This window comes from Alligator mississippiensis, chromosome 9, assembly GCF_030867095.1.
Source record: "Alligator mississippiensis isolate rAllMis1 chromosome 9, rAllMis1, whole genome shotgun sequence".
In the NCBI taxonomy this organism is placed as follows: Eukaryota; Metazoa; Chordata; order Crocodylia; family Alligatoridae; genus Alligator; species Alligator mississippiensis.
The window spans coordinates 42,552,843-42,574,404 of record NC_081832.1 but is presented as its reverse complement, the minus strand read 5'-3'; the positions used below and the strand labels follow the sequence as shown (position 1 = coordinate 42,574,404).

The window sequence follows — 21,562 nt, the reverse complement described above, 5'->3', positions numbered from 1 at the left end:
CCTTAGCCAATCCGAAAACAGCTACCCAGGATGCCCTAGAGCGCTGCATTGTGGGTAGTGGTGGGCGCGGTGCATGGTGGGAAGAGGTGACCCCAGCTCTCAGGTGTTGTGTTGTCGCAGCCGCGCGGGCCGAGATGCCGGAGCGGGACAGTGAGTGTCAGCGGTGGCGCGGGCACGTCCCCGTCCCCGCGGCCGAGGCGCTGCGGGCCCCCGGCTGGGAGCTTAGCCGCAGCGCGGCGGCCCCGACTCCGGCAGCGGCCTGCGCCTAGGGTGCGCGGGGCTCCGGGCCAGTGGCGGCGGCGGCTCTGGGTTTGCCACTAACCTGCCCTACGCGTACCGGGGGCCGTGACGTGTGTGTGTGTCTGTCTGTCTGTCTGTCTGTCTGTGTGTGCGTGCTCCCCCTGGGGACCCACCTTGGCAGCTGCACCACAGAGCAGCCCGACCCCCTCTCCCGCCTGATCTGCTGCTCTGCTGCTGCGCTGTTCACCCTAAAAGCAGCTTGTTTTCTGAAAACGACTGCAAATTATTCCTGAGCATTTTCATATGGACTTGAAGCTGCAAGAACATGGGGTCAGTGCAGGTTGCTGTTGGCTAGTGACTATCTGGAGTAAAACGAGTACCAGTTCTGTACGTTCTGTGTAGGGACTAGCTGCCACATGTACATGGAGCAGCACATACTTGTTTACTTTGGCCAACAAAAAGTGTTGCTATTCTCTGTTTGCTGTTGACTGAATTCCTATGTTATCGCTCTCTAGTTTGGTGTTTACAAACTTCCCCAGTAGGCGTAGGAGTGGGCTTGGGAGCACGGTGTTCAGGTTGAAAGGCTCAGTTCTGTGTTTCTTTCTCCTAGATGAGCCGTTCTCCAACCCTCTGGCCCCAGATGGCCATGATGTGGATGACTCCCACACCTTCAACCAGTGAGTATATGAGTTTTGGTGTCTTTCTCTTTGGAGGGAAAGTTTAGAATAATTTGTCCTGTGGAAAGGTAGGATTTTGAGAGTTTTATTGCTACAGAAAAAAAAATTAGCAACAGGTAATAGATTTCAAGATCAAAAGGGGAGACCTTTATGAACCTTTACTCTGACTTGCTGTATAGCATAGGCCAAAGAGTGCCAGTGATTATCACACCTAATACCTGTTAGCTGAATTGCAGTGTATGTTTAGGATCCAATTTTGGTCTAAGGACAACAAAGGAACGGAGTACCAACCTCATCCGTAGGCTCTTTTTCAGTGGTTGGTAGTCCTCTGTTAAAAACTTTTGTCGTATTTCCAATTTGAACTTGATTACGTGTGTAATCCAGTGCAGGCAGCTGTGCCATAATCTACTGGGAACGCAGTATTCAGATTGAGATGCTTCAGTTAATTATTGTCCTGTTTTCAGGTTCAGGGAAGGTAAAATTCATCAAGGAAAAAGAGTTATGATGTTGGAAAAAATAGTATGTTGTCACTACTGCAACAAGCTACATTTCTTCTAGGTCCAAGCTGACCAATGAAGACTTTCGAAAGCTTCTCATGACCCCGCGGGCTGCGCCAACATCTGCACCACCCTCCAAATCTCGTCACCATGAGTAAGTAGATTTGTGTACCCCTTTACTTTGCTCTTTGACCCAATATGAGCTCATTGGTCTTGGACAACTTATACATTCAGTTCCAGTTCTCATTTTAAAGATTTTCGGATTCTGTTTCTGCCTCCCTGTTAGTTCAGTTAAACTAGATATACACCTGGGCAGAAAGTCTAAAGGCCCTATTCTGAATGTATTTGGTTTCTGGGTATGTTGGTGCTAGCTCTGAGTTCCCTGTGTGGCTTGTTGCCTTTAGTTCCTCCTGCTCCTGTCTTGTGCACCTCTGCAGTTTGTGATGTGTATGTATGTTTTTGCCTCTCCAGGATGCCCCGGGAGTACAATGAAGATGAAGATCCAGCTGCTCGCAGAAGAAAGAAGAAAAGGTAAATTGGGAAAGCAATGTCTCAGGACCCCCCTGCGCCCATCAGCTATCCACTTCCCAAGCAGTGCATCAGAAAGTGACCCTTACTGGTCTGGAATATCAGTGGGTTGTGGAATGAAGGAAAAGGACCACTTGTATTAGAAGTATTTTTGATAGTGGTTGTAACCTTTCACAACCCCCATCATAGGAATTGAGGAGTGCAGTAGGATGGTATCAGAGATTGCGTAGATTGTCCCAAGAAGGATACTAGAAAAGAGGGAGCACCTGAGGTAGCTCCCCTCTTTGATGGTAATTAGGAAGCAAATAGGATATCTTGCCTGTTCAGCATTTCACTTCAAGTACTGCAGATGTCTCTACTGTGGCATGTGTACATGGGGCAGTGTAGAGTGGGTTCTTCAGTTACAGTTTTTCTACAGTATCTAACTAGATATCTGTCGCCTTCCACACTAGCTGTGTACCTAAATACATTAGGAGTAAGTATACAAAGAGAGTTAGGCAAGAAAGATGGTCTTTGTTTTCCACTGAGAAGTGATGACCTGAATGGAGCAGTCTGATGCAGGAAGGCTGTCCTGGATAACAGAAGCTGCTGAGACAGCTTTTGCACTTATAACAAAGCAAATATGAAAAGGGACAATCAAGGCCAGTCCCTGAAAAGCAGAGGAGTGGAGGGAGACCTTGTCTAGGGGAGACTGCAGCAGTTTGAGCAAGGTTTTATAAACATGTTTTGTTTGTTTATTTTTGTTTGTTTGTTTTCTGAATGGTGTTGGGGTAACAAGAGGAGCACAGTACAAGTGTTTGAGGATGGGGTGCTGTGGCCAAAGGCAGAGAGCAGTATTCCATGCTTATTGGAGCTTGGAGATCTGTGACCTTGGGGGAATAATGGAAAAAGAGTTGCAAGAAGCTAAAAGCCTGGCTGAAGATTTGAATAAACGATGGGGGGTGACATGCAGTGCTGTATGAATGGCTGTTGGCAACATTAGCCAGCATCTCGCAAGTATAACCCAATAGCTCAACGACCTAACCCTTTTCCCACCCTAGCTATTATGCAAAGCTGCGTCAACAAGAGATTGAACGAGAGAGGGAGTTGGCTGAGAAATACAGGGATCGAGCAAAGGAGAGAAGAGATGGTGTTAACAAAGACTATGAAGAAACTGAACTGATTAGTACAACTGCCAACTACAGGGCAGTGGGACCCACTGCAGAAGCGTAAGTGAGCTTGTGTCCATTCATTGCCCATCAAGGTGTAGCCTAGAGTTGGTCATACACAATGTGCTCCCTTTTTATTGCATAGGGATAAATCAGCTGCAGAGAAGAGAAGACAGTTGATCCAGGAGTCCAAGTTCTTGGGTGGTGACATGGAGCACACTCACTTGGTGAAAGGTCTGGATTTTGCGTTGCTGCAGAAGGTAAGCACAGATAATACAGCAATAGGGCTTTCTATTAGAGGTGCACTGATGCATCAGTCCGATATTGGATTGCAATGATATAAAGAAAATTGACTGTACTGGAAATTAGCCGATAAATGCCCTGTGCATGCATGCAGCCACAGCACAGCATGTAGGTGGTGAGGAGCACAGCCTGGCAGCTTAGAGAGCTGCATCCAGCTTGTAAGTCTGTTGTGGTAGAAGGGGAGGGGCGCAGATCAAGGTCCCCCATGGTGAGAGAAGGGGTGGGGCAGGCACAGCCCAGCTGGGATGAGGCAGAGCACAGGATGGAGCTGTGGCTTGTCCAGCGGGCGTGGGGAGGGGCTACAGCTTCCATGGCTGTGCGCACCCCAGGAGGGCACGGGGGAGTGGGGGGGGAGGCGTGTGCCCCCAGATCTGCTCAGGGTGGGGCAGGGCAGACTGCCGCTGTGGGCTAGGGCCAGGGCTGGGCCAGGCTGCACTTGGAGCAGGCAGTGGCAGTGCTGGGAGGGGGTCTACATGGGGGGTCTACATGGGGGGCTGCAGCCACCCCAAAATTTGCTCTAGCTCCTCCCATAGCCCCCTTCCCAGCACTGCCACCGCCCACCCCAAGTGCAGCCCCAGCTCTCCCCTTCCCACGCACCAGGAAGAGCCTGGTGCAGCCCTGACCCCAGCCCGCAGTGACATCCTGCTCCACCCTGCACTGCACAGATCTGGGGGCACATGCCTTCCCCCCATGCCCTCTTGGGGTGTGTGCAGCCTTGGGAGCTACCCCCCTCTCCCCACACCCTCTGGAAGAGCTGTGGCTCCGTCCTGCGCTCCGCTACTCCCCAGCTGGGCTTTGCCTGCCCCAATCCCACTCCCTCCCTCACCGTGGGGGCCTTGATCTGCTCCCCCATGCCTCTTCCCTTCCCCCTCCCCTTCCACCACAACAGACTTACCAGCTGGATGCAGCTCTCCAAGCTGCCTACATGCTGTGCTGTGGCTGCACTCATGTACAGGGTACTCTGCCCCAACTCAAGCCCTCAGTGGCATCCCACCCCACCCTGTGCAGATTTGGGGGCACATGCCCCCCTTCCCTCCCCCCCCCATGCGCTCCCAGGGTGCGTGCAGTGTGGGAGGCGCCCCCCCAGATGAGCCGCAGCTCTGTCCTGCGTCTGTTCTGCCCTGGCTGGGCAGTGCCTACTCCTGCCCCAGCCCTCTTCCACCCCCCCCTCACTGCAGAGCCACATCATTTCCCCCCCCCGGCGCACGCGCACTCATCCTTCCCCTGTCCTTCCCTTCCACCACAACAGACTTATCAGCCAGACACTGCTCTTTAAGCTGCTGGGATGTGTATCAGAAATCAGATAGGTATTGGCTGATATGCCTCCTTAAAAATCAACTATTGGTATTGGCCCCAAAAATCTTGGTCGGTGCACCCCTACTTCCTATTTGAAGTACAGTGGGCTTGCCAGAGTCCTCATAAAGTGAATCATTCTGTGAATCAGTGTTGGAATTGGGACTAGAACGCATGAGTTCTCTCTCATTCTCTTGCTGTAATCTAGCAAATGAAGATGAAGAACACTGGGGAAATAATGCAGTTAAATACTACTCTCTCTCATTTGGCTTGTTCTTTGGCTGGATCCTTGCCCTGTGCGGGGGCAGCTTAAGATAGGATAATCCAGTGCAGGCAGTAGAACTGGGGTGGTTCTTTGGTACTTGTTCACAGATGTTCACTGTATCTATGATTTATTCTGCTGCAGCTTTTTTGCTTTTTGATAACACTTCCATTTCTGTCCCTTGCCTGTCTAACCAGGTGCGTGCTGAGATTGCCAGCAAAGAGAAGGAAGAGGAGGAGATGATGGAGAAACCCCAGAAAGAAACAAAGTGAGTGCAACAGTTCTCTGAGTAGCAGAGCAGACCTTTGCTTGGGGAAAGGGAGGAGAATAGAAGTGGCTATTCTTAAAATGGTTTTCTCTTTCTTTTCAGAAAAGATGAAGATCCTGAAACTAAAATTGAATTCAAGACTCGTTTGGGTAAGAACATGGACATGCTTCACTTGGGCATGTGGAAAATGTAAAAAAGAGTTTTGGTTTGGTGAATGCAAGGGCATGACAAACTGGATAAGGTTCCCTTAGTCAAAGGAAGTTTAGGAAAGCTTTATGGAGGCTGGCAGATCAGCTGAGGTCCTCAAAGGAGAGACTTTGTTCTTTGGACCAAGGCTGCTCATCTTCAAGGAGCCCACGTGCATGCCTCATCCTAAGCCCAATGCTCCCCGGCCATGTGCTCCTCTGCTGTATTGCACACCTTGTGCATCCCAGGCACTGCAGGCTGTGTACCATGCTGTGCTGCCCTGTTCCTGGGGCAGGAAAAGAGAAGCTGGAGGAGGAGTGAACAAAGAGCTCCTATACACATCCAGGGAGCCTGTTCCAACGCGTTGTAATTCCAGCACGTCTGAGCAGACTTGATTAATTGAGTCTGCTGTAGCATGAAAATGACTGCACTCCAGCAGCCTCCCGGTGTCACGTGTATCAGTGTCATAGTTTCATAGTAGCTAGGGTCAGGAGGGACCTGAACAGATCATCTAGCCTGACCCCCTGCCACTGGCAGGAATGAATGCTGGGTTCACAAGACCCCAGACAGGTGATCATCCAACCTCCTCTTGAATTTGCCCAAGGTAGGGGCGAGGACCACTTCCCTGGGAAGTTGGTTCCAGATTTTGGCCACCCTAACTGTAAAATATTGCCTTCTGATCTCTAACCTAAACCTATTCTCCATCAGCTTATTACCATTGTTCCTTGTCACCCCAGGTGGTGCTGGGGAGAAAAGGCTCTGCCTGTTTGCTGTTGATCCCCCCTGATGAGCTTGTAGGCAGCCACCAGGTCCCCCCTCAGCCTCCTCTTCCTGAGGCTGAACACAGGTTCAAGTCCTTCAGTCTCTCCTCGTAGGGCCTGTCCTGCTGCCCTCTCACCAAGCGGGTGGCCCTCTGAACCCTCTCCAGGCTGGCCACATCCCTTTTGAAGTGCAGCGCCCAGTACTGGATGCAGTACTCCAACTGCGGCCTGACCAAAGACGCATAGAGGGGGAGTATCACTCCTCTGGACCGGCTTGAGATGCACCTTTGGATGCATGACAAGGTATGGCTGGCCTTGCTGGCTGTGGTCTGGCATTGGCAGCTCATGTTCATCTTGGAGTCATTCAACTTCAATGAGCACTCTGTGCTTTCAAGAAGGGAACTCCCCAGCCTGTATGTATGCTGTGGATTCCTTCTCCCAAGGTGCAGCACCCTGCATTTGTCTACGTTGAATCCCATCCTATTCTCATCTGCCCACTTCTGTAATCTGTCTAAATCTATTTGCAGCCTCTCTCTCCCTTCAAGTGTGTCCACCTCGCCCCACATCTTAGTGTCATCAGCAAACTTGGACAGCATGCTTTCCACCCCCTTGTCCAAGTCGCTAATGAAGATGTTAAACAGTGCGGGCCCGAGGACCGAGCCCTGGGGTACCCCACTGCTCACATCTTGCCAGGTTGAGTACAACCCGTCCACCAGTACTCTCTGGGTGCTCCCCATCAGCCAATTTTTTACCCATCCAACTGTGCAGGCATCAATGCCGCAGTCGCTTAATTTATTGATGAGCATGGGGTGAGAGACAGTGTCAAGGGCCTTCTTAAAGTCTAGAAAGACTATGTCCACAGCAACACCATCATCCAAGGATTTAGTTACTTGGTCATAAAAGGCAATCAGGTTGGTCTGGCAGGACCTGCCTTTGATGAACCCATGCTGATTGCCCCTGAGCATGATCTCCCCTGTAGGCCCCCCACAGATGTGCTCCTTGATGATTCTCTCCAAGATCTTCCCGAGCACCGAGGTGAGGCTTACAGGCCTATAGTTACTTGGGTCCTCCTTCCTCCCCTTCTTGAAAATAGGGACCATGTTAGCCAGTTTCCAATCCCCCGGCACCTGGCCAGATGACCACGAATGCTCATCCAGCCGGGCCAAGGGCTCCGCGATGACCTCTGCCAGCTCTCTCAACACCCTTGGGTGGAGGGCGTCTGGACCTGCAGATTTAAAAATGTCTAGCCCTTCCAGAAGATCTCTAACTACATCCACGCTGACTGAAGGCTTGATAGAGCTATCCCCAAGATTGTCCCTACCTCTGGTAGGTGGGATATCCTGGTCCCTGTTCAGGAAAACAGAGGCAAAGAAACTGTTAAAAATATCAGCTTTCTTGTCTGGCATGGCCACCAGATTACCGTTTGTGTCTTGCAGGGGCCCTACATTGCCTGGTGCCCTCTTGCTCCCAATGTACTTGAAAAAGGACTTTTTGTTGTCCTTAATCCTGGATGCTAGCTTGAGTTCCATCTCTACCTTGGCCTTCCTAACAGCCCTCCTACACTCCCAGGCCAAGGAGGAGTACTCCTCCTTGGTGATAGCTCCTCCCTTCCACTGGTTGTACGCCCCCCTTTTAGTCCTCAGGCATTCCTGTATGCCCTTGCTGAGCCAAGGGGGTTTCTGAGCACTCTTACCCCCCTTGCTTCTCTCAGGGACTGTTATCCTTTGAGCCTGGAGGATCGCCCCCTTAAGGTACAACTATCCCTCATGGACTCCCATCTCCTCTACCTTCTGGGCCCTTACCTTCTGGGCCTCCCCCACTAGTCTCCTAAGCTCATTGAAGTTGGCCCTTTTGAAGTCAAGGGCTTTAGCCTTGGTGTGAGCCCTAGACGCCCTGCGTTGGATAATGAAATCCATTAGGTGGTGATCGCTATTGCCCAGGTGGTCAAGGACCTGCAGTCCCCTCACCAGTTCATCCCCCGTGGCCAGGACCAGGTCCAGCAAGGCATTACCCCTAGTGGGGCTGTGCACTTCCTGGTTAAGGTGAAGGTCCTGTAATATAGCCAGGAACCTACATGAGCAGTCAGACCCGGCTGTCTGCTCTTCCCAGCAAATGTCTGGGTAGTTTAGGTCACCCATGACAATAACATCCCTTGAGCTAACCGTCTCCTTTAGATGGCTGGAGAAGTCCTGGTCTAGCTCTTCCCCCTGTTTGGGTGGTCTGTAGTAGACACCCACCTGTCCCTGTGTTGAAAAATGGTGATGGGGCACTTTAAATTAAAGCTCGTTTGACAGATTTTTGTTCAAAGCACGCCAACGCTATTTTTCAGCGTGGGGATGCTGATACATGTGATGCTCTGGGCACTTTTAATTAGCATGGCTCTCAGAGGTCCGCTAATTAAAGTGCCCCCTCGTGCCTCCCAGAGCACATGTATAAACACCCTTAGAGACCCTTGCTGCTTCTGTAGCCTGAGCATCACAGGGAGCAAGTCTGGAGTCTCTGGTCAGCAGGAAACCTGGTTTTCTCTGATTTAAAAAAAAAAATTAAAAATCTCTGATTTAAAAAAAAATCTACCCAATTACACGTTTTTCTGTGATTTAAAAATGAAACGCCTCTTTATTTATATATACCCCTGTCTCTTCCTGTATCAGGTGAACACAATGTTTTATTGATATATTTACAGTTTTAAATCAATTGAAAGCCTACCAGTGCCTCAATCATCATAATAATAAATTCTAAGTACCTACATATTTTGGTGTTTGATTTTGGTTGGGTTTTTTTATCTTGGAAAATCAGAGCTCCCCTGGCCCCCTTCACTTAACAGAATGCGAGTCCAGCTGCAGCTGTACCCTTGCTGTTTTATGGTGCTGAGCAGCCCTGACATGTCATTGCCCCTTGCTTCCAAGCCACAGCACCCCTAGCCCTGCCAGTTGCCTCTCACTCCTGACCCTTGGCCCCTGCCTGCCCCCTATTCGCACCTTCCCAGCAGCAGCTCTCACTCCGCACTAGGTGGGTGTGTGGGGCAGGGGTGTGTGGTCACAGGTGTTGCAAGGGGGAGCAAATACCTGCCCACTCCAGACTTCTGTGCCAACAACAGGGCACAGGGCAGCACTCTGGCTGGACTAGCACCAGGTGGGAACCAGTGCAGGATGGTGGAGCAGGACAGGGAGACTTGGTGCTCCCACTGCCAGGAGCCCTGCACCAGCTGCACCACCATGGTCACCAAGGTGAGGCATCCCCTGCCTGCTGCCGCAGTGGGGAGATACAGCTCCATGCTGCTGTCCCCACTGATGCTGGGTGGGGAAAGGGTGCCTTACTTTGGCCATGATGTTGTGGCTGGCGTGGGGTTCCCAGTGGCAGCAGCTAGACCAAGTCTCCCTGCCCTGTTCTGCCTTCCTGCACTAGGTTCCGCCTGCTGGGCTGCGGAGGCAGCTTCTGCCTGGTGCCAGTTCAGCCAGGTTGCAGCCTTGCGACCCACTGTTGGTGCAGAAATCTTGGGGCACGTACCCTCCTCATGCACCCCGCAACATGTTGCTAATGGGTGTGCCCAGACGGTCCCCAAGCCTTGGCCCTCCAACCTCCCCCCCATAGACTTATCTGTATCCAGCTGGCAGAGTTGCTCCCACTACCCTGCCTGGCTGTATTGCCAGCTGTGTGCACACTTGCATGTGTGAGTGTGTGTGTACACATGCATAGGCACATGGTGCCTCTTGCTTCTGATCATGCTCGTGTCTGCCCCAAGCAGCTCATTGAAGGCTGGAACTCTGCTAGCCTGGAAGGGGAAACCCATGGTTTCCAGCTTTAAAGGGGAATATCCATGTTTTTTCTGTGGGAAATGGAAAACCCAGATCCTTGCTGATCAGCAGAAATTGTTTCTGGGTTTCTTGGGTGGATGTTTCTTCTCTCAGAAGTATCTTCATCTTATGTTTCTGTCCCTTCCCCAGGTCGGAATATCTACCGTATACTGTTCAAGAATAAATCATACGAGCGGAATGAGCTGTTCCTGCCAGGGAGAATGGCTTATGTTGTGGATCTGGATGATGAATATGCAGACACAGATATTCCAACCACGTTGATCCGAAGCAAAGCTGACTGCCCCACCATGGAGGTAATCGCTTAGGGTTTCTTCTAGTCCCCTTACTGCACTGTCTGAAAGCACTACTTCTCAGTCAGCAGAATTGTTCAGAGCAGCACCTCATAGAGGGGCTCCTTGGCCAGGAAGTCACTCCTTTCATTGGCATTTTCTTTCAGGCACAGACCACGCTGACCACAAATGACATTGTCATCAGCAAACTGACTCAGATTCTTTCCTATCTGAGGCAGGGTACGCGCAACAAGAAGCTGAAGAAGAAGGACAAAGGTAGGAGCTGTGATAAATGCAGAATGGGCCTTAAACTCTAAGCACATTCCAAAGGAGTGAAAAGGTGGCAGGCTTAGATAACTGTGGCCTTTCAGGGTGGTGAATGTTTGAGGGGGCTGGTCCAAAATTCAAGTTTCCTAAAGATGAGAATGGGGAGTCACCAGCTTGTCCAGTTGCTCTGTAGATTGGACTTGAACTGGGCTTCTTCCAGTTTCTCCTTTCAGGCTGAGGGGGAGCTGGTTAAGTAGTCAGTTATGTGAGTGGGCACAGGGGGAGGTATCTGTCTAAAGGCAGATTGCTTTCACAAAGGTATGTATATGTGTTCTGTGAGCCTCTTGCAGACCTGCACTCAAGCTGCTGTGTAGTGGCTTTGTGAGCTGCTCTGCTGTACAAAGCTTTATTAGACAAGGTAGGGGAAGTAGAGGAATGGAGATGGGCTGCCTTTGACTGCTTTCTTTGGCTTGCAGGAAAGCTAGATGAGAAAAAACCCCCAGAAGCTGATATGAAGTAAGTAACCCCTGTCCCACTCTATCCCCATTAGGGAATCTGGAGTGAGGTTTCTCCTCTAGGATTTCCCTTAGGCTGCTCACACTTGGGACAAGCTCTCCAGGAAGCTGCTTGATTCTTTTCTGGGAAGTTGGTGGGTTTGTCTCAGGAACTGGGGAAGGGGGCTGGTAAGAGGCACCTTGCAGATGCTCGGGCTTATCTTTTTGATATTAGGACTTGGAGAGATGATGAGGTCAGGCCAGGGTGAAAAGATATTTTTAGGTGAGCCATGAAATTGCTGGAGCATTTGTACTGTCCTGGGGCATACAGAATGCAGGAGCTGCAGAGGAGCAGGCTTTTGTTTTCACGTGAGCATGGCTTCAGCCAACTTGGGACTGTTTTGTTGATCTCCTTTCAGGGGCTGTAGCCTTCTCTGAGCTTGTGTTTGCTTCTGAGTATGCCTCTGTGTTAAAATGGGTGATCTTTTGGCCTCTGCTCTTATGTTACTGGTAACTTCAGAATCCATTTTGTTCTTAGCATCTTTGAAGACATTGGTGATTATGTGCCAGCCACAGCAAAGGTGCCCCGGGAAAAGGAGCGGGAAAGGTACCGGGAAAGGGAGCGAGATCGTGAGAGGGAGCGAGATCGTGAGAGGGAGCGTGAGAGAGAGAGGGATCGTGACCGTGATCGTGACAGGGACCGTGACCGGGAAAGGGAAGAAGAAAAGAAGAGACACAGCTATTTTGAGAAACCCAAAGCTGATGATGAGGTGAGTCCATCCATGGAACTGAGGTTAATTATGAAGCATAGAGTATTTCATAACTAGAGAGCATTCTCTGTGCCATAGTGGTCCTGTGGCCTGGAGGAAGCTTGGGATAGTGACACCTTTTATCAGCTCCCCATGCTCATTTGTTAATATACACACTCCATGGGGATTGTCATAGCCCTAAGGTATCGTGGTATCTTCTGCCGTCAAATCAGGGCAGATCCAGTGTCTTGGCCAGGATTCATGTTATGACAGACTTCACGGGTGGGATTGCTTTAACTGCAGGCTACTCATAAGCCTTGCTTGAGTCGTTGTCAAAGTTCAGGTTTGAAACAGGCCTATAAAGTAATTGTGTAAATCCAAATAGACTTTGCAAAAATTGGCCCCCATGGATGAGTTCAGAATCAGATCCTTTGGCTTTGAACTGTTAAAGCATATGTACTTAGGCCGTCTGCTCTCTGGGGACAGAATGTGGCTCTGTTGCTTGCTGTTGTGATAGTGAGCAGAATGATTGGAGCATTTGTTGATAGGAAAGTTAAGTTGAAATCTACAGATACAGCAGTGCTTTTTTCCATGACCCATCCGCAAATGCTCACATGTTCGTTTCTGACTTGGGTAGAGTATCACTGCTCAACCAGTTGGTGGGTTAGCTGGACATCTTCCCCCTCCTGCAGCAGTTGCCTTGGTAAACCAGAGCTGAAGAGAGTTTTTAGGCTTTCACTGACTTAAGTTGTATTCCTGAATCCCTTACGTACCTGTGAGTTCAGTGATAATTTGGAGTCCAGCTTACTATGAGATTAACCCTTCAGATCCTGAGGTCATGAGCAATGTTCTTTCATTTGTTTTCTAGCCCATCAGGATAATGCTTTTCTCTCCTTTCTTTTCCAGCCCTTGGATATTGATAAAGGTGAGTTAGTTTGATGTACATGTGGGCATGGCATGAAGTGGGCAAAACTGAACTCCAGTACACAGCTGGGACTTTCTAAACCAGGGGTGGGCAAAATATGGGCCATGGGCTGGATTTGGCCATCCAGTTGATTGGATCCAGCCCACAGGCAGGCACCCACCAACTGATTGGATACGGCCCACGGTGCTCCACATGGAGCTGAGCCCTACCTGCTCCCACCTGGAGCAGCCAGAACCATGCTACGGCTCAGCCAGGCTGCTCCCAGTGCAGTTCAGTCCCCCCCTCCCCTCTCCTGCAGCTTCTCCTTCTGCCCCTGCTGTGCAGCTCTGGGCGAGGAGGGGGCGGGGGAGGAGTCGGGGGAAAGCTGCAGCTGGAGCCCCGTGTACTGGGGAATGAGCTGCCTGGCTGCAGCTTCCTCCCTGCCCAGAGCAGAGCAGGAGGAGGCGGCGGCGGGGAGAGCCGAACAGCTAGGCAGCAGCAGCCGCGTGGGAGCAGCCCCATAGGGAAGCTGTCCACATTGACCAAGACTGGAGGTAGGTGCAGGCAGTAGCACAGTGCTGGCTGCCCTGGGAAGGAATGGGTGGGGCTCAGCCCCATGTGGAGCACTGCAGGGACAGCAGCAGGCCGGATTGGGGAGCAGGGAGGGTAGAATGCACCTGCACTAAACTGCCTGGGCAAGCTTTGCTGCACATGCCCTCTGCCTGCCCTCCCTCCCCATATTTCCCGCTACTCCCAGACCTAGTATGCAGGCAGCCCTCCCCCTCCCCACCACTCTCCTTTCCCCCACCACACACATCTTCCACCCCACGTGCCTATTTCCCCGCACATACTTCACGCACATGCCCCCCCCCTGCAATATACAAGAGTAAGACACTTGATTTTGAGCTATTATGCAATTGTCTCTATATACACTAAAAAAAACCATAAATCAAGACAAATTATTTTTTGAAATAAAATACAGTAGATGTTTGGTTGTGTTTTTCTTTAAGTTTATGATTTGTTTCTTATTTATATTTCTTTAAAATGATATCTTCTGAAAAATTGTGTGTGTGGCCCTTGGCAACTCACCAAAACTCATTAAGTGGAGCTCCAACTGAAATAATTGCCCACCCCCTGTTCTAAACATGCTGGTTCTGTGAGGAGCATAGCTCCTGGGCACTTTAGGGAATAACTTTTTTTAATAGTAGGGAAGTTGGCTGCCCCAGGGTATTGGGAATGGGGTGAAGAGCTCTTCACCTCTGTGACGTGTATATACAGTTCAGGTTGTTGGTGATAGCAATAATTTCCATCTTGGAGAAGTTTGGCCTGTGCAGAACTACTTAGTGGGTCTGAGCTGGCTCCTGCTTGAACAGGGTTCCCCATCCCATTGGAATTAGCCAGCAGGAAGGTCAGGGGCTGATTAGGCCTTGCCTGTACTACATCTTTCTTTAGAAATTGACTTTATTTGCTTTGTTGTGGGTTCCATTAGCCCCAGCCCCTGTCCATCCTCCTCCTATTGGGTGTTTTCCTAGGACCACCTTTTTTCCATCAGCTGGCAGAGTGGGATATTTGTTTCTCCATATGCCCAGCTGAAAGACTTGTTTTGATTGATTGCTGTGGCTATGAGAACAGGTTGTGAATTGTTCTAGTCTCCTACCAGCCCTGTGCCTGCAGCAGATGAGAAGCTAGACCTGCCCCTTTCCCCCCTTGCGAGACTGGAGCCTAACTGCTTTTGTTTCTTATCAGGGCCAGGCTCAGCCAAGGAGCTGATTAAATCTATCAATGAGAAGTTTGCTGGAGCAGCTGGCTGGGAAGGAACAGAATCATATCTTTTTACACTGGCACACCATCTAGACCATTATCAGGACTCTGGGGTTTTCTCACTGCATCTTGCTGTATGGGTTTAACTGTCTGGGCATCTCTCCTTTCCTGCAGGAAGGCACCTCCCCAGTCTGCCATGTGCCTTGTCCCACAAAAGTTTCTCACTTGTGCATATGCACAACTTGTATAGAGAGGGCTGGGCAAGAAATGCCCATTTGAGCCGTGCCTCTTTGTGGCACATTAAGCAAACTGTGTACCATCACTGCCCTCTCCCTGCTGGGAAAGGAGTCCTACTGACCTTCTCAGCCTCCTGCCACTGTCTTCCTGGTATGTGTGTGCCCTGTGCACTTGCCAGATTGGCTCTGGGAGTACAGCCTGTTCATTTGGCTTCTTCCTCTTCCTACTAGACAGTCTCTCCTCACTGAATTTCCTTAACATGAGGCACATTAAAAAAGCCTGAAGACAAGAAGCAGCTAGGTGACTTCTTTGGGATGTCGAACAGCTATGCCGAGTGCTACCCTGCTACGTAAGAGTCTGCCCACTGAAGGTGGGGGCTGCAGGGTGGGACCTGGGGGGTGCTGTTGTGTTGCTGTTTCTCTGGAAACTGGTGTGACTTAGAGCTGAGAAGCACAGGTACACTCACTTGTCCTGCCTCTGTGGCCTTTGGCTATGTGGGAATGCAGCATGACAGATGTCACTTGGCCTGGGGTGTGGCAGTGGTTAAAGTGTGGGGGCTGATGTCATTGAAGAGCTAGTGTTAAAGTCAAAAGCTGATGGATCCCTTTGCAGTATGAAGTGCACTTGTGGCCAATATGTCCCTTCTTAGCTGGTTGCACTAATCACTGCCACAGCTGTTAAGTGACTCAAAGCAGCTTCTACTCATGTTGACCTGTCAGAGCCTGCAGCTAAGAGCATGGGAAGGAGACGGAAGCTATTCCTACTTATGCATTATTATGACTTGGTTAACTAGCACCAGGTGTTGGCTAGATTCATATTCTGTTTACAAGTTGACCTTTAGTGCGATTTTTCAGGTATAACTGAGGGCATTTGGCCTTACAGTCTCTCTACTGCCAGTGATGCCTGAGATCTAGCAAGCCATCAGAAAGCGAAGCTTGCTTCTATTTGTGTGGCTTGCAGTTAAAAAAAAACAGCTTTTAGCCAGTAAGCTGAGCACATTTTGTCTGGAATTATCTAGGGACAGTTTGTTCAAAGCCGCACTAGATTATTCTCCATAATAGAACATAGTTTAAACCCTGGAGCTGGATTTCCAGGGCACTGGTATGTGTTACATGCCCCATTCAAATCATCCCCTCCCTTTCCTTTTCAGAATGGATGATATGGCTGTGGACAGTGATGAAGAAGTGGACTACAGCAAAATGGATCAGGTATTTCCAGACTATGACCTAGCTAAAAAGCCCAGAGGAGTCTAGCTGGAAGGCAAGATCCCATACACAGTGGGCTTGGACATAGCAGACACAGATATAACTGTCTGATTTTTATTTTTTTTGTTGTTGGCTAGATAAATATTAGACCTCTTTTGATCTTTCTGTGGTGCTAGTGAAAGTTACGTGCTCAAATAAGTAGGCTAGGAGAAGGATTCTAATTGAATTTGGCTTTATTGACTTCTTGATCCATCATTCTGTGTTCTCTGACCAAGCCTGAAGCCTTGTTTTCTGCCTTCAGATTTACTGCTCCAAACTAAATTGGTTAGAGGAGTTCAACTAGTGAGCCAAGAGAAATTAGATAATCTTGATCATTCAACAAGAGAACCTATTGAAAGATTTGCCTTTGTGTGAAGGCTGAAGCAAAACCCCATGGGTACACTTACTGATGTCTTATCCCTGCTCTCTATTGTTCTGAGCATTGTTCAGTGATGTGTCTTCTAGCTGGAGTTAAAATCCTCTTAGAGTTGGTGGCCAAGGGTTCCTGGAACTTTGTGGTCAAGTTGGGTGTGAGCATTCAGATTGCTACCTACTCCAGGCTGCATTGATTTGGAATATAGATTGTGGGCATGTTCATCTCTTCCTGGTCTTGCAGTCTGGGTGGGGAGTAGCATTTGGTGCCTTCAGAGGAGTAGCAATGATTCTGTCTTACTGCAGGGAAACAAGAAGGGGCCCCTGGGCCGCTGGGACTTTGACACACAGGAGGAGTACAGCGAGTACATGAACAACAAGGAGGCCCTGCCCAAGTAAGTTTAGAGTTTACCCAGAAGTTGGGGATTCTCTTGGAGGGAGCAGAGCAGGTGGAACCTGTCCTGCCATCTCCTGCTTAGCCAGAACAGTACCTCTTTCAGGGGCCCAGATTGGTCTTGAGGTCTAGGGGCCTGCTGCCATCCCACCCATCTCATTAAACTGAGGGGCCTGTCTTTGTCCTTATTACCTGAGCTCTTTATTTGTTTGTTCCTTCCAGAGCTGCTTTCCAGTATGGAATTAAGATGTCCGAGGGTCGTAAAACACGGCGTTTCAAGGAGACAAATGACAAAGCTGAGCTGGACCGGCAATGGAAGAAGATCAGTGCAGTGAGTAGCTTGAGCAAAGACTATTAACAATCAGTTCCCAAAAGGGATTCTAAGGCCAAGTGAAGTTTCTAGAGTACTGGAAAAGGCTGCCTTCTCTAGTGTGTAACAGACTCATTCTGCGAGTCCACCAGCACTTGCCATCCAGTTGCCTTCAGCAGTCTCTCCAGGCTGGCTTCTTCCCTCATGGCTTGGTGCTTTTGGCACAGAAAGGTATGACGGGTGTTTGTGTGTTCAGGACTGATGGCTTGACTCTGCTAGTCTTGCTAACTCCCTCCTGCCCATCACAGAGCCTCATCAGCCATCCCAAAGCCTTACACTTTCAAGATCAGCTTGCATCTAAAAGGTTAGGGACTGTGAGCTGCCTGTGCCTTGTGTTGCAGGAAAGATTCCTGAATAGAAAATGAGGAAGGGTCTTGGCAAAGATTTTTTGGGTGATATCTTTTATTGGACCAGTTACATGGTAGGATAGACTTAGATAAACTTTCAGATGTGGGGTGTTCTTTAAAGAATAACATCATTCTAACGCTAAGAAAGTCCTTCATTTGAAGCAGGCCCTGAGCAAGGGTCTCTTCGTAAGTGACCAGTGAGGCTTGTCACCAGAGCCAGCAGTTCATATAACTCTTCCCCATAGAAATAGAATCTAAGGAGACCAACAAGGATTAGTGCTCTGCATAGCTGGGGAAGGGTCTGGCTCCTAGCTGGGGGCCCTGGGTGTAGATGGGGGGACTACCTTTATAAGAATGTGTTGGCTGTAAATGGCTAGGAGATCAGCTGTTCCAAGACAAAACTAGAGGAAATGAGACACTCAACACAGACAAGTGCAGGGTACTGCATTTGGGGAGAAGGAACCAGCAACACCCCTATAGGCTGGGGAACACCCTTCTTGTCAACACAGTGGCAGAAAGGGACCTTGGATTCCTTGTTGACTCCAGGATGAACATGAGCCACCAATGTGAGAAAGCAGTCAGTAAGGCTAGCCGCACCTTGTCATGCATCTACAGATGCATCACAAATAGGTCCATGAAGGTGATCCTTCCCCTCTGCAGCATTGGTCAGGCCACAGTTGGAGTATTGCGTCCAGTTCTGGGTGCTGCACTTCAAGAGGGGTGTGGCTAGCATTGAGAGGGTCCAGAGGAGGGCCACTTGCATGATTAAGGGGCAGCGGGTCAGGCCCTATGAAGAGAGGCTGAAGGGCCTGCGTCTATTCAGCCTCCACACGAGAAGGCTGAGAGAGGATCTGGTGGCCATTTACAAACTCACCAGGGGGGACTAGTGGGAACTGTGGGAGGCTCTTTCCCCTGGGCACCATCGAGGGTTACTAGGAATAATGGCCACGAATTGTTAGAGAGAAGGTTCAGGCTGGACATCAGGAGGCATTACTTTACAGTTAGGGCTGCCAGGCTCTGAAATGGACTCCCAAGGGAGGTGGTGCTCTCCTACTTGGGGGTCTTCAAGAGGAGGCTGGACAGATATTTGGCTGGGGTGTTATGACCCTGCACTCATTCTTGCCCAGGGCAGGGGGTCGGACCTGATGATCTGTTTAGGTCCCTTCTGACCCAAAGCTCTATGAGACTAAGACAAAAACAGGTAAAAATGGGTAAAAAATGAGAGAGACTTTCTGGCCAGGACAATTGTTGCCATGAGCAAAGCTGAAGAGGGGGAATGGGGTGCCTTCCCCAGTCTGTGAGAGCTGTGGGAAAGCTCCCTTCCTCCAGCAGCATCTAGGAAAAATACAAATTAATGTGGTTGCACAGTTTTCTTTGTATTACAGCTGCAAGAGTTCCAGGTGCTTAAGAATCACCAAGCCTTGGAGCTTCCCCCTCGGTCTGAGGATGATGAAAGTGCCTTAGGGCTGCCAGTGGCACTCTTAGTAATATGTTAACTGTGCTTTCTCTGCAGATCATTGAGAAGAGGAAGAAGATGGAAGCTGATGGGTTAGTAGACTTTCTTCTTTAATGCTAATTCGCTGCTTTCCTGAAAAATGCCTGCACTGGGACAGAACTGCCTTTACCTCGGGACAGGCAGTGCCAGGATAAGCTTTCCTTTCGTAACCCCATCAGTCCTGCCACAGTGGGTACATGTTTGGGAACAGAAGAAACTCTAGGACTTTGTAGGCTTTGCCTCTAAGTCTGCTGGCAATGGAGCCAGTTCTTTTATTTCAGTGCCCCACATCCCTCTGTCTAACTTTTAAGCTCTGTGTACTCAAGAAGCATGTTCTAGCTGATAACTATCAAACTTCCCACTGAACAGAACATTTCCAGGCTTCAGAACTTTTTCAGCCCATCTTGCCCACAGGAGAAGTCTGCCCATCTTGATGGGGGTGGAGGGGGGGGGTGTTGTGTTGTGTTAGATATGTGTCTTCTAGAAGTTGGTCTACATGAGCCACCGGACCCAGGCTTGAAATAGTGTGGCTGTCCTGAACACTGTAATGTCGCCACCACCACCTAACTTGAAATCTTCTTAAATACCCTTCACTTAGTTGCACTGAGTGGGCCTAGGACCCCCACTTGCTTTAAGCTAGCTGGATTTTAAATTTCAGAGGAGTTTATCCTTGGCTTTTCTATGTCATTTCAGTACCCAGGGCCTTGCTAGATTGGCTCAGGCAATAGGACATGAAGGGCTCTTTCAGAGACCACAAAACTGCTTTCCTGCTTATTATTACTTACTTGCTGCTTTGGTTAGGAAATTGCTTCACCCTCCATACCCAGCCCCCGAGTGAGCTCCAAGGAGTAGCTGTGATCAGGCTTTAGCCCAGGCTGTCTGTCCCAGACTTCAACTGAATACCTGCTTGGGAGCATGGTTTTGATGTTGGCTTATGGCAGGCAGAGTGCCATATAGTATACTACTGCTCCCTGTGCACACTGTGACTTCCAGTCCATTAGGTTGTATTTGGCTTTGAGAGCTAAGTGCAGCTTCTTTTGTGCGTCTGCCCTGCTTTGGAAGACAGGCTATGTGTGCACCTGGAAAACAGTGGGTGCCTCCAGGATGATGATCATTCCTCAACAGGAAATGGGTTGAGGGGAAATGGGTCTGGAGCACTAAAAAATCTCTCATCCTTGCTGACAGGATGTTACTATCATTGGCCTTATGTCTGTCTTTTGTTTCAGGGTTGAGGTGAAGAGACCAAAGTATTGAAGTCCCAGTTGAGTTTCTCTGTCTTGTCCTCCAATCTCTGGAACCTTGATTCAGTGGACACTTTTTATTTCCTGTTTTTATTCAAGTTCTTCCCTTCAGATTCTTCTTGAAGGCTCTGGACTAGAGCTGCTTTCCTCTCAGCACTCAGCAAGGAACAGGGTAAATGTGTATGTGTAGGGGGCAGGGAGACCTTTCTGGGGCCAGTAGACCATGGGATTGGTGCAGGCAGTTTGCCCTGGCTGTGTTTCTTCCTCCCACATCTTTGCTGTGATTTATAATTGATGTAACTGCAATAAAATTGCACTAAATCCTTGTGTGTACAGCGTTCCTTGTGTTTTGGCTTGGGATAAGGGGTGGTTAGGCTGAAGCGGGGGAATTTTTTTTGTTCTTCATCTAAAACAGGGGCAGATTGGGTTTAGAGGACAGAAGACTGGATTTCAAGAGCAATACTAGGAGAACTGAGGTCTAGAGAGCACAAAGCAAAAATTAGTGTTTTCACTGCCTTACCACAGCATCATGGAAATCAGGGCAGAACTAGGACTTGAACACTAGTGCACTGAGCCTTAGTCTGACTGCTAGAAAAAAGCTGGCTTTCTTCTGACTCCTTGCAGGAAAAGCAGTTGTACTAAAGCAAATTTGTTCTGGACCTCAGAGGGGGATATAGAGCAGTCACCCTGTTTAACAGACCAACAGACAGAGGGTGTAGACTTGAGACATGCATCAGAAGAGCAAGGTCACTATGGAGCTCAGACTTGGTGTTTTCCTAAAAGAAACTTGGGTCTCTTGTTGGACTGGAAATGAATTTATGCACCCTGTTTTTTTCTGAGAGAACAATAAAGTTATTTGCTTCCCACCAGACAGGGAAAGCCTTTCCCTTTCTCTGGGGCAGGAGCAGGTTTTGGTTTCTGCTGTGCAAAACTTCCGGGGTAAAGAATCTATCCTAGGTTGAACTCTGGCTTCTTGCATTCAAAATCCAGACGGGGAAAACAGTGTGTGGCCTGGGAGCAGCAGAGCATCTAGGCCTCCTGGGCCAAGGGTGTCTAACTCGTCTGCCCCGCGGCTGGGAGTCGGGGCCGGCCGGGAGCCCGGGTCGGTCGGGGAGGGGAGTCGCCCTGGTGCAGCAGTGGCTGGCTCAGGCGGCCGGACGGTGACCCACGTGGGCTGAGAAGAACCGGGGCCCGACAGCCGCCCCCGGAGCCACTGCGTCCCGCGGGGGGGGGTCGGGCTGCGCTGCGGGGGACGTGCTGCTGTCCCCCCGGAGGTCACGGCGCTCGCGCCCGGGCTACAACCGGGGAGGAGGAGAAGGGACCGGCTACTGCCGCCAAGGGGGTTGGGGGGAGCACGAGCGTCCCGCAGCCTCACCGCTGACCGCGGGGTGTGCAGCCGGCGCCGGGCGCTGGGCCCGCGGACCACCTCGCTGCAGCCGC

At 50.0% G+C, this 21,562-nt stretch overlaps 1 protein-coding gene across 1 annotated transcript; it reads left to right on the top strand.

Moving 5' to 3' along the window:
- Positions 1-42: 42 nt before the first annotated feature.
- Positions 43-20,445, top strand: IK (IK cytokine). The gene is made up of 20 exons (XM_059733387.1): positions 43-150; positions 851-917; positions 1,476-1,568; positions 1,886-1,945; positions 2,983-3,150; positions 3,236-3,350; positions 5,146-5,216; positions 5,319-5,365; positions 10,108-10,271; positions 10,415-10,523; positions 10,991-11,030; positions 11,547-11,778; positions 12,664-12,682; positions 14,408-14,488; positions 14,930-15,008; positions 15,810-15,867; positions 16,582-16,670; positions 16,892-17,000; positions 18,900-18,934; positions 20,108-20,445. Exons 1-20 carry the CDS (start codon positions 135-137, stop codon positions 20,133-20,135), a joined length of 1,680 nt encoding a protein of 559 aa, XP_059589370.1. The 5' UTR covers positions 43-134; the 3' UTR covers positions 20,136-20,445.
- The last annotated feature ends 1,117 nt before the right edge of the window (positions 20,446-21,562 follow it).